Raw genomic sequence first — 13,664 nt, forward strand, 5'->3', positions numbered from 1 at the left:
GGTGAGAGTGATGTGTGTGTGTGTGTGTTCAGTCTGAGTCCTCACTGCTGAAGGAAAGGAGATCTTCTTCCGCTGGACTCACAGCTGCATCCTCAGACACGGTTCTGCTGCGGGATGTTGCCAGTCTGATGGAGGGAAGAAGAAGTGTAATCTTTACTATTTATTATTTTATGTTACAATGTTTTAAATTTTTTTTTCTAACTGTTAAAATGTTTTAGTCTACAACTACATTTACGCTGAAATTTTATCAACAACCTGGAAATTTCATGGAATTTTAAATGTAGTTTTTCAGACTTGGAAATTATGAATTTTTAAATATACATTTTTGCATGCATAGCTCTAAATATTTCATCAGCTACACTGCCGTTCAAAAGTATGGGGTCAGTACGAAATGTTGTTTGTTTGTTTTTGAAAGAAGAAGCCAAGGCTTAATTCATAATGCAGTAAAACAGTAAAACTGTGGAATTTTATTACAGTTAAACAAAAAAACAACCTTTTTATATGTATTCATATATTTAAAAAATTATAATATTAAATATTTTAATTAAATAGCTGAATGACAAAATGGTTGTGCTGCTTAATATTTTTGTGATACATTTACAGAATTCTTTGATGAATAGAACATTTAAAAGAACAACATTTATTTGAAATTTTTTATTTTTTTTGCAACGTTATAAATATCTATTATTTATTTATTTATTTTTTTGGATTGTGTGAAAAAAATTCTGCTGACCACAAACTACGAACAGTAGTGTGTCGATATATTGTGCAAGCAATAATTTGTGAGCAAATCATTAGTTTGAGTCAGTTCTTTTCAGTGAATCATTATTTAGACCGGTGCAGAAAATGAACAGAAACATTCATTAGCAAATCAGTCTGAATCAAAACCATTGGTAACACTTTACAATAAGGTTCCATTAGTTAATGTATTAACTAACATGAATGAACAATACATTTATTACATTATTTATTAATCTTTGTTAATGTTAATGAATGAAAATACAGTTGTCCATTGTTAGTTTTTTGTTAATTCACAGTGCATTAACTAACTAACAAGCACAACTTTTGATTTTAATAATGCATTAGTAAATGTTGAAATTAACTAAGATGAATAAATGCTGTAGAAGTATTATTCATTCTTAGTTCATGTTAACTAATGTTAACTAATGATCCTTATTGTAAAATTATTATCCAGTAATCACAAATGACTGGAAAAGTTATGAAAATTCACCGGGAACCCTCTTGTATGTTATTGTTTTTAAGTGAAAGACAGTAATCTTATCAGGCAGTGACCATGAAGGAAACTAAGTGTGATGCAAGTCTGAAGTGTAATGATATTAGTCTCTGGCTGGCTTGATGATAACTGAGGCTCATCATTAAGCGGTACGGTTTCTCTCACCTCACTTACCTGCGTCCATCTCCTCCACCTCCATATTGCTGCGTGGCAGGTGAGAGAGAGCACGGCACATGCTGACAGTAAGCTATGGTTAAACCATCACATCCTTCCCAGCATCCCGCTGTTCAAACTATACTAGCCTTTGTCAGCAAGTGGAGATCTAGATCTATTATTACAGTTTTTATTGTGTTTTTTCTTGATGTTCGGTGAAAGGAAAGAGCTGACTATTTGGATTCGCCTCATCTGATTCACTTAGAAGAATCATGGTCCTTTGGCCCATTGCATTACTTATAATAATGGATTCCATTGGCAGGATGACAGTGCTTTTTCTGACCTGCAGTATCCCAGTAATGAAGTCACAGTAATGCATTGGCATCACAACCAGTTTCAACTTTATGGCAGCAGAGAATGTGGCAAGCAATCATAGAATGACTTGTATCAGGTTCAAAATACATTGATTAGAAAGCACATCCCTGTGCAATTGTACAGAAGAATGCCTGTAACTCACTAAGCAATCATTAAGCAATGAAAGCACTGATGTTTGATTTTATTGCTTGGTTCCCCTTTTAAAGATGCCCATACAAGCAGAGACAGTGAGTTAAACTGAAAAATCTTCCCAAAAATCTAAAAATTGTATTAAATTAAAAACTCACACACACATTAAATTTAAACAAATAATAATTGCACATTAATTGCATATGATAATAATTTTATATTAATTAATAGTTCTAAATAATTAAAATAACTATTTATTATATTTTATCTATTTATTATATTTTATTTTAAAGTATCTTTTTATTACAATTTATTATAAAAACATGAATTAATAAAATATCAATTTATTCTATTTTAATTATATAAATTATATAATTAAAATAATTATTATAATTATAAAATTCATCCAATAACAGAACAGATTATACTTCACCTTCACCTTTTTTAATGCATGCTGTATTTGTATATGTAGTACATAAAGATTTTTAAATGTTCAGATAAAAATCTGTACTGAACAAGTGCAGAATCTTGTTTTTTCTTGTAAATTGGTTTTTAACTTTTCAAAATCCTAAAAGTTTCTTTATTTGAATGAATAACAGATGTACAGTGTGACCTACTGAACACCACTTTATGTGTGTGACAAGGCCAATTGTGAATTAAAAACGTTCAGTTTAATCACCGTTCTATATTAATGCGCTGCTTTAATTGACACACACACACACATCACTCGCACACAGATTGGAGATCACGCTGCGTACACAAAGAAACATTCAGGAGCACAGAAGCTTGTTGTCAACGCTGCCCTGCGACTTCTATTAATAAAACAAGAATCATGGTCCTTTGGCCCATTGCATTACTTATAATAATGGATTCCATTGGCAGGATGACAGTGCTTTTTCTGACCTGCAGTATCCCAGTAATGAAGTCACAGTAATGCATTGGCATCACAACCAGTTTCAACTTTATGGCAGCAGAGAATGTGGCAAGCAATCATAGAATGACTTGTATCAGGTTCAAAATACATTGATTAGAAAGCACATCCCTGTGCAATTGTACAGAAGAATGCCTGTAACTCACTAAGCAATCATTAAGCAATGAAAGCACTGATGTTTGATTTTATTGCTTGGTTCCCCTTTTAAAGATGCCCATACAAGCAGAGACAGTGAGTTAAACTGAAAAATCTTCCCAAAAATCTAAAAATTGTATTAAATTAAAAACTCACACACACATTAAATTTAAACAAATAATAATTGCACATTAATTGCATATGATAATAATTTTATATTAATTAATAGTTCTAAATAATTAAAATAACTATTTATTATATTTTATCTATTTATTATATTTTATTTTAAAGTATCTTTTTATTACAATTTATTATAAAAACATGAATTAATAAAATATCAATTTATTCTATTTTAATTATATAAATTATATAATTAAAATAATTATTATAATTATAAAATTCATCCAATAACAGAACAGATTATACTTCACCTTCACCTTTTTTAATGCATGCTGTATTTGTATATGTAGTACATAAAGATTTTTAAATGTTCAGATAAAAATCTGTACTGAACAAGTGCAGAATCTTGTTTTTTCTTGTAAATTGGTTTTTAACTTTTCAAAATCCTAAAAGTTTCTTTATTTGAATGAATAACAGATGTACAGTGTGACCTACTGAACACCACTTTATGTGTGTGACAAGGCCAATTGTGAATTAAAAACGTTCAGTTTAATCACCGTTCTATATTAATGCGCTGCTTTAATTGACGCACACACACACATCACTCGCACACAGATTGGAGATCACGCTGCGCACACAAAGAAACATTCAGGAGCACAGAAGCTTGTTGTCAACGCTGCCCTGCGACTTCTATTAATAAAACTGATTCGATACTGAATCGCTACATTATTTCTCAGCAGCAAGGGGGTAAAATCGCTGTTTTTGAAGTAACTAAACTAAAGAAACATAGACGCAGGTAATTCACACACGCAACTTTAATCTCTCTCTCTCTGTCTCTCTTAATTATAAAATTCATCCTATTACAGCGCTGATTATAATTTTAGATGAATCATTTTAATTACAAATATGAATTATTAATAAAATATAAATTTATTATATTTAAATTATAAAATTCAAATTGACAGAACAGATTATAATTTCAGATTAATAATTTGAATTAATTAAAAAAACATTTATTAGCATTTATTATAAACTATGTATTATTAGTCAAATATGAATGAATGAATTATTATAAAATTATAAATTTCATGCAATGACAGAACAGATTCTTTATTTGTTTTGTTTTTTTTCCCACTTTGCCAGTTTCACTATCTGTTAATAAGAACATATTCATTATTTTGGTAATTCTTGTTTTTGTATCTAACATCTTTAACTGTTCACAGAAAAGCTTGAAACTGTTCACAGAAAAACTCCAACCTATCATTGCATTCATTTCCAGGGCTTTGTTTGAATTGATATTAATAACTGTGTATGGAGAGACACTCAGAATAAAATGATTCTCCACGTCCATTAATCTGAACCAGAGCCGCTACTGTTAATGTTTCAGCAGTTCTACTGTGTGCCAAATCTCATTCCATCTCCACTTTATGAGACATAATGTCATACCTGAGGGAGTGCGAACACATTAGCTGATTATATGAGGCAAATATAGTTCCATATCAGCATACAGATGGGCTCAAAACTAACACACACACACACACACACACACACACACGGATAATATGCTAGAAAAACCCACATTTTGATTTCTTGGTGTCTTTAAGGAAGCAACTCAGCCCTTTCGCCTCTTGCTAATAAACAAAGAATTTTAGTGCATCCCGGGGGAAATCATTAATTTTTTTAAATGCTGTATTCAGACATTTGCTGAGCCGCACTGCAGATAAAATGCTCTTAGAATAAACACAAGTGATTAAATACCATTCAAATCTTTGGGGTCAGTAAGATTTTTTTTTTAAAGAAATTTTAAAGAAATTAATACTTTTATTCAGCAAAGACTTTAAACTGACCAAAAGTGACAGTAAAGTCATTTATAATGTTAAAACAATACTTTATACTAATAATAAATAAAATTCTTTTGAACAGTCTATTTGTTAAAGCATCCTAAAGAAATGTATCACAGTTTTAAACACTGATAATAATGAATGTTTCTTGAGCAGCAAATCAGCGTGTTAGAATGATTTCTGAAGGACTGGAGTAATGCTGAAAATTCAGCTATGTCATCACAGGAATAGAGTATTGGGCATCACTGGTGAGAGTAAGAGGCATCTTTCAAAAACTTTAAAAAAAAATCTTACAGACTCCAAACTTTTGAACAGTAGTGTAGTTTTTTTTTTTTACTACCACAATCAGATCTTTTCTTTTTGTGTGTATGTATGTGAGTGTATTTTAAAGCACAAGTTGTGATCAATAAGCACTATATCTAAAAAAAAAAAAACACTATCCTGGAGGATCAATCTCTGATTTCATAGACAGGTTGGCTATGTGTGAGCAGAAGGGAACAGAAACTTACCTTGAAAATGCATCATCAAGGCCATCTTCCGCATCCTGAAAATAAGAGAACACGGAATAACCATGTAAGAAAAACCATCACAATATATCACATACAGATTCAGAGAGTAACTCTCAGCACCAGCATGCTGTAAAAACTTAATGTGACAGTCATTATCTGAGACCAGCAGACTGAAGGTCCTAACTGGGTTTCAGAATCTGCCTAAACAGTGAATGGAATTCAATCACGGCTGAAAAGTAATTAACAAAGGCACAGCTGAGAACGGTGTGCAGACAGAGAACCTGACAGATGCAATCTTTCATAAAACAGACCTTGCCAACTAAACTAGAATGGCCAGCTCTCCACCTAGAGGTCATGTATTTAATCAATAATATTGTATTTAAGCAGAGAATGCCACTTAGTGGTGAATACCTGCTATATCAACAGGACAGGACCTGCTGACTGACAACATAATGGAAATTAGCCAATGGCAATAGAGTAATTACTGCCTTGGCATGCTCTTTGCTATCAGAACAACTGACCTTCATTTTGGAGCTGATACTCTGCACAATAGTGGCACTCTTTCAGCAAATTAATGAGCATTCAAATGATCAGGAAAGACAGCCTTGCATTTGAGCCATATTTGATCACATAATACAGAAATAAACTCCTGGAAAAGCACTACTGTCCTTCCATGAGGGGGTATTTATGTGTAAAATTAGTTCTGCTCTAAATTGAGTTCAGTAAGATTTATTTATTTTTTTTTAAAGAAATTATTACTTTTATGCACATCCACACATTAAATTGATCAAAAGTGAGTAAAGACATTTACAATGTTACAAAATATTTGTATTTTCAAATAAATGCTTTTGAGCATATCATAATGATTTCTGAAGGATCATGTGTGTGACACGGAAAACTAGAGTAATGGCTGCTGAAAATTCAGCTTTACCATCAGAGGAATACATCACATTTTAAAATACATTAAAATAGAAAACATTTATTTTAAATTGTAATAATATTTGACAGAATTACTATTTTACTGTATTGTTGACCAAACAGAAGCAGCCTTAATGAGCACAAGAGACTTCTTTAAAAAACATTAAAAACTCCTACCAACCACAAACTTGAATGGTAGTGTATGTGAACAGTTTAGGAAGGATGACATCATACCCAGGAGTCATGTTTGATTGGTCGTCTCCGAGCTTTGCTGCGTGGAGATGGTGAAAGGAAAGAAGAGAAGAAGGGCTTCTTAAGTTTGTGCTCCATCAGAGCCTGAGTCTTCACCTCCTCTGACAAAAGTAAAGAACACAAACAAAGGGTATTCCCATGAATACAACAAAATTAAGACAGACATCCAGCAAACCATTGTGTTCAAACCAATAAATGTACCTGAAACACTGTTTGGTTCAGATTCAGGCTGAGATTCAGGGTCTGAACAGGAGTAGCATGTGCGAGCTTTCTTACTTTTGTCTGCAATGAGAAAATGAAGGAAGAGGAATATCTTCTGTTCCTTGGGATATTTTTATATATATTGACAAAAGGCAAAAAACTCACCTTCCTGTGCGATCTCCCACAGATCCAGAGCTACTTTAAAAGCTTGTGCAACTGTCAGAGTCACAGCCTGAGCCTGTGGAGGACACGTGATCACAAAATCAAAGAGAGCCCTGGGTGAGATTTTGAAGAATCATGCTCTTGTCCACTAGATGGCGCTAGATACCAACTATAGATACGGATCAAGAGAAAAGACTGTGGCTTTCACAATAAGAGTTTGTCAAATATAATACAAAAACTGTAGCAAGAAAATAGACAATCATTAAGCAGGCCAAACAGCAAGGTGATGAAGGATTACAAAACTATCAAAATGGAAAAATGTTAACATGTAGATAGATAGATAAATGGATAGATAGACAGATAGACAGACATTATGTGCATCTGAAGACACTTACTATTTTCTTTTTTTGGCACAGGAAGGCATGGCACTCCAGAGCTTCGTTGAACTGGCTTTGGGAGACGTAGGCAAAGACCTTATCCTGAGTTTTGTCTGTTGTGCAGTAAGATATTCTGCAGAGGCAAGAAATACAGGCTTTTCACTGTATTGTCCATAAAGACTCATATAATCAAATAACATTTCCGGGAATTTATAATACTGACAGGGTCACGGTTATGACTAAATATTTATCTTTCAATAATATCATGAAAGTCTGTGAAAATCACCAGCTTTATGTTACAGAGAAATTACAAGCTGCTTGGAGATCAGTAACCGAAAAAAAACAAACAAAAAAAACCTCTTCTGTTATATATCGAGTCATTTCTAACTTTCAACAAGAGTAATAACTGCATCCAGCCATGTAATGTAGGTCTATAAGGTCTGTAGATCAACCCAGACAATCCTGTCAAAAACAGTAAAATTATATATAAAAGGTATTGAATGAAAACAGTCTGTAAGCCCTTTCTTATTTTAGCTTTGGCAGTGTTTGCATTGGCAGGGCCACATCTCCGTCAGTGATGACCTCCAGGCTCCCCTCTCTCGCCGAACGCGTAACAGTGGAATATGACATTCCCAGAATGGGAAAAAAGCCAAGTGGGGTTTAATGTTTTCATGAACCCCCATACAGTTAATGCGGGACCATAGTGAATCTCATTACACAAATCACTGTGCAAGATTTGCGGCTTAGGAAAATAAAGTCTTGCAAACAAATATACATGTTTTCTTTTCAAGAGACAAGCTGGCAGTAGTGAAACTGATATGTGTATTTGAAAAAAAGCCACATAAAAATCCTAAATTGCAGTGAGCATTGACGGAAATGAAACAAAAGCATAAAAAAAGACCCAGAATGCCCTTCAAACCTTTACAATTTCTAAAGCTGACAGCTCCTACTGAGCCTAGACAAACAACATCATCTCATATTTTTCACTAAAAATAGAACGGCTGTTTTTTTCTTCATTATTTGTATATTCGGCTGTGGAGAGGGGGATGGGACGCAAAGGAGTGAATAAAGATGAGGAAGAGTATTTATATCATCAGCGCTAATGTGTTTCCTTCTTTTCAAACCCCCACCACTTCATTCAAAATGCTCTCGTTTTCCTTCCTGTCAGTGAAAAGGCACAGAATACCCATGATTCTGTTCTTCACCCTTCAAATGGCTTTCCAAAACCCCCTCAGGGTTTGGGTTGAAATAACATTTATTATAGCATTCCGACTGAACTCTGATTTCATGGTCCCCTGGTACTTGTGTTTATTCTCCAGCCTCCTTTGAAAGTCAAACTGAGGCTGTATGATCAAAGTCTACTCTGATTATATTCTGCAATGTAAGACGTTTCACTCCAGGGTGTTTTCTTTTATCCTGAAGTGTGCTTTACCTGGAACAGGCCAATAATACACTGTAAAAAATAAGCAGAAGCTCAGTGCAGTGGAGAGCAGTTTGTCCTGCTATGTGAGTCTTACACAGGAATCCATATGTCATCCCACTAAATAGCCAGAACCCCACAGAGCATCTCTGAAGGGTGCAGGCAGGACGGTCCTGCAGATGGAGGAGTTCCAGGTGCAAGGACAGTGTGTTTTGTTGCAGACCTGATGCTCTGCTGACATACATTGCAAAAATCATTAAAAATTAATAAGTATTTTTGTCTTTATTACCACTGAAAAACATTTAAATATCTATAAAACAAATTTATATTAAGACTCAGAAAATATACTGTATCTTGAATAAAATTTATATTTCTTACCCATTTGGAATATATATATACATATGTGTGTGTGTGTGTGTGTGTATATACATTTAAGTGTAAAAATGTGCTTAGAACAAATACAAACAAAGTAATAAATAAGAAAAAATAATGTAAAAAACATCAAGAAATATTCAAGTAATATGCAATTTTGCTTCTCCAATTTATTTTTGTTTAATTACCATTTTAATTTTACATTCATTATATTAAGACTAATTAGAACATACAGTATTGAATTACTGTAAACCAAAAGAAACTAAATAAGAAAAATATGTAAAAATTCTTGAAATATTCAAGAAATATCTTATGCAGTTTTATATAGCAAAATATTGTTGTGCTTTAATTTATATTACATTTTAATTTATATTAAGACTAGACAGAGTTTACAGCATTGAATTATTATATAATTTAATAAAAAAGTAATATTTAGTATTTGTAATTTTTCTTGCCCTCTGTTGAAAACCTAAAAAAATAGTGCTTAGAACAAGAATGAACTATATATATATATACAGTGGGTACGGAAAGTATTCAGACCCCCTTAAATTTTTCACTCTTTGTTATATTGCAGCCATTTGCTAAAATCATTTAAGTTAATTTTTTTTCCTCATTAATGTACACACAGCACCCCATATTGACAGAAAAACACAGAATTGTTGACATTTTTGCAGATTTATTAAAAAAGAAAAACTCAAATATCACATGGTCCTAAGTATTCACCCCCTTTGCTGTGAAAATTTAAGGGGGTCTGAATACTTTCCGTACCCACTGTATATATATATAGTATTAAATACTTTTCCACGTGTAAGTGTAAACTTGAATAAATAGTGCTTAAAAACAATATAAAAATGTGCTTCTCAAATAAATTTAGCTTGCTTTACTAAACATTTTAATTTGAGTGATTACATTTTTTATTATTATTATTATTATTATATATATATTTTTTAAATTGTAAAACAGATCCAGGGAGGGCATGTGTAGTGTGAAAATAAGAACGAGAGAAAGGAAGAATAGAGGAAAGAATGAGAGAGTAGGAAGGATGTGGAATAAGTGTTCTTACGGGAGAGGATTAAAGAGATGGGTGATTCCCGTGACTGTGTCTCTGGTATAGCTGATAAGGGGGCTCCTCTCATGCCCACTGAATAATACACCTCCCTCCAACAGATGGGTATGATACAGGCAATCTCAGATTCATGAATACGATTCATGCATGTCACCTCTTGCATCAACATTTGTTTGACATACTCAAATGTTAATGATTCACTGGTTAGTGATCTCACGGCAGAGTTCATGTTGTTCTACAGACCTTGACTGACTAAAAATCTTTAAACAATTGATTTGGAGGGAGTGAAGTAAACAGGCTTATTCCAATAATTGACTCAATGGCTTTTTAAAATTCTGAGAACAGTGATATTTATATAATAATTTTATCAAATGTATACAGATTTTATAATTAATCAAATAAAAAAATAAAAAAAACTTTATACAATAAATCATTTTTAAAGGTTAGATCAGGTTGAAGTTTGGGGTCAGCAAGGTTTTTTTCCCCAAAGAAATTAATACTTTTATTCAGCAAGGATGCATTTCATTGATCAAAAGTGACAGTAAAGACATTTACATAGTTAAAAAAAACTATTTCAAATAAATTGCGTTTTTTTTTTCTATTCTAACTTTCTATTCATCAAAAATCCGACAAAAAAAAAGATAATAATAAGAAATATTTATTGAGCAGCAAACCGTCATATTAGAATGATTTCTGGAGGATCATGTAACACTGAAGACATTTTAAAATATATTAAAATAGAAAACAGGTATTTTAAATTGTAATAATATCTCCTAATATTCCCAATATTTTACTGTATTTTATTCAAATGAATGCAGTCTTAATGAGTATAAGGGACTTTCAAAAACATCTTACCAGCACATTTTAACAATTTTTTAAAAAGCATATTAAGGATGCCTTTCAATTAGCACCACACTGTGATTTTGAAATGATGATACAAAAGAGCAAGGTTTTGTGATGTTGGTCTGTTTTGGTGTGGTTTTATACCTGTAAATGGAAACGTCCTCGATGAGGTCATTGGTCTCTGTGTCTGAGATGATGATTCCTTTGGGGGAGACAGTGAGGGTCACTTTCCGAAACTTCTTTGTACTGGCCCGAGCCTGCATGTGGTTGACAACAAAAACAATTTGTGTGAACCCTGGACAAATATCTTTGTCATTGTCAGCTTTAAAATGTCACTCATAACTCACTGACCATAAACAATAACCTCTAAAGGTCAGCAAAAGCTGTGTGGGCTATCAACTCCAACTCTATCGGAAAGAGCTGAAAAGAGATGATGCTTCACATATAAAATTCATCTTCTGCCTTGATCCCGGCATATGAACACACTGGTACATCAGTGTAGTGTGCTGGCAGAAAGAAACGAGGCCAACATGGATGAGAACGAGGGGAAATTATGGTTGAAATGCAGCAGAGGAGAGAGAGGGGACTCGTCAAGGACAAAGGAAATCAGGCAAAGCATATCTGGAGGGTCTTTCTCTCTCCCCAGGAGACAGAAAACACTGATATAAAACACAACTGAAACTCTTCTCAAGAATTCACAGTCTGACAGTTTGGAGAGAAACTTAAAGAAACATGTTCTGATTTGATTGTGCTGTTACAGAAAGCAAAACTGTTTTTGATTTGCTTTCTGAGGAAAAAGGAATCACTTTGTGTATTTAACATATAACATATAAAATAGTCAGAAAAATCTTTTTTTTTTATTTATTGAAATGGAACAGGTTATTAAAGCTTTAGACAACATGTAAAAAACTACAATAAAATAAATTAATTGAAAAAAATTACGAGGTCTTTGTGTTGCATAAACTATTGATCAAAAAAGCCTTTGGTTTCTGTTTTGTTTTGTTAATCAATTTGATACTAATGAGAACCATCAATCGACTCTTTACAAAGTTCTTTTCATGACCTCCAGTAGGTCAAAAAAATAAATAAAAATAAATAAATATATATATATATGTATATCTTTTTTTTTTTTTACAGTAAAATAATAATAATTATTATTATGTGACAACATCATTTTATTCCACTATAAATTGTCAAAGGCACAAAAATGATGTAAGATCTTGTGCCAAATTGGATCATGATCATTCTTTACTATTCTCAATTTCTCAAGTCCTTTGACCCACTTTTACGGCGATGACTGACCGTGGCTACAATCCTCCTGATAGCAGCTGCTGCCATGTCCTCTCCTTTAGGCTGGCCAACCAGAGTCATGCCCAGATACTTCACGGTGAACACCATACCTTCCAAGAGTGTCTCCTTGGTGTCCGTCCAGTTCTCTGGGAGCTCTACACCACAAAATAAAACATTTTCATCATTTAAAGAGTTATTTAAAAGAATAGTTCACCAAAATATGAAAACCCTGTCATTGTCTACTCACTCTCACGCTGTTTCAAACATATATGACTATATACACACAAGGAGACGCCGAATGACACCCTCAGTCACTATATGAAAAAAAAAGATGAGAAACAAGTGACTGACTCTCTGTCTCTAATTATCTGTCAAACATCTAATTTGTGTTCCACAGAAGAAAGAAAGTGGTTAAAAAAAATAATGACATAATTGTCAAGTGAACTGTCCCTTGAAGAAACCAACTAAATGTTCAAGGCTTTATAAATCTAAGGCTCAAAAGAAACTGCCTGAAATGTGAATGTGTATTTATTGATTAACACTGCAGGATATCAGAAGAAAGATGCCTGGCAGCAATTATGAAAAAAACAAATTTTTTTAATGCAATAAATAATGATCAACTGGATGCAAAAAGGTCCATTTGCATATAAATATAAAAATATATCCTTTAAACATAGATGACAGGTTTCACACCTTTCCATTAGGAGAAGTGGGGCTCATTCCCATGTAAGGAGAAATTCAAAAACTGTGCCACAGAGTGAGCTTTAAATAGCTTTCGGGTCCCATTTGAGCCTAAAGCCCTGTAGGAGTGCAGAGCTGGATCGAAAGATATGTAGAATGAACCTGACTAGACATTCACTGTCCTGCTATTGCAATTCTGAAGAAAAATCTATATAAAGCAAGCTCTGGAGTGCTGGACCTTAACCCACTGTTGTGTGAATTATTGATTATTATCCTTTCAAAATAACAAAGATCCTTTATTATTATTTTATATACTAAATTTCTTATGGAAGAAAAACCATCAGAATTGAAGGAAGAGAGCATTTAAAATAGTGCCTTCTTGATAATTCATATTCATTATGACAGGTAAGCCAAAGTTTGACTCTTTATAAAGTTCTTTTTGTGACCTGCAGTAAGTAGCTCAATAGAAAACAAAATAAGAATAAAAATAAATATTAAAAAATAATGTATAATAATAATAATAATAATAATGTTATTATAATTATGTTGTTTTATATACTACATTTCATATGGAATAAAAAAAATCTCAGAACTGAAAACATGAAAAGAACACTTAAAATAGTGACTCCTTGATAATTCATATTCATCATGACAG

At 32.8% G+C, this 13,664-nt stretch overlaps 1 protein-coding gene across 4 annotated transcripts in view; it reads right to left on the reverse strand.

The window, feature by feature from the left end:
• Nucleotides 1-13,664, reverse strand: part of LOC107746162 (low density lipoprotein receptor adapter protein 1-like) — a 33,934-nt gene that overhangs the window by 3,472 nt on the left and 16,798 nt on the right. For 2 of the 4 annotated variants that reach the window (XM_016560269.1, XM_016560278.1), the window contains exons 2-9: nt 12,341-12,483; nt 11,183-11,295; nt 7,356-7,470; nt 6,964-7,036; nt 6,799-6,879; nt 6,580-6,698; nt 5,428-5,462; nt 13-125 (exon numbers count right to left, since the gene is read on the reverse strand). In XM_016560269.1, coding sequence (XP_016415755.1) covers nt 29-125; nt 5,428-5,462; nt 6,580-6,698; nt 6,799-6,879; nt 6,964-7,036; nt 7,356-7,470; nt 11,183-11,295; nt 12,341-12,483 — 776 coding nt within the window. In that variant the 3' untranslated portion in view covers nt 13-28. Of the gene's footprint in view, nt 1-12; nt 126-1,399; nt 1,438-5,427; nt 5,463-6,579; nt 6,699-6,798; nt 6,880-6,963; nt 7,037-7,355; nt 7,471-11,182; nt 11,296-12,340; nt 12,484-13,664 lie in introns of those variants that run through there. The other 2 variants (XM_016560286.1, XM_016560291.1) reach the window with 2 other exon arrangements.

The sequence above is a fragment of the Sinocyclocheilus rhinocerous genome, unplaced genomic scaffold, assembly GCF_001515625.1.
Source record: "Sinocyclocheilus rhinocerous isolate Xijiao unplaced genomic scaffold, SAMN03320098_v1.1 scaffold40, whole genome shotgun sequence".
NCBI lineage: Eukaryota > Metazoa > Chordata > Actinopteri > Cypriniformes > Cyprinidae > Sinocyclocheilus > Sinocyclocheilus rhinocerous.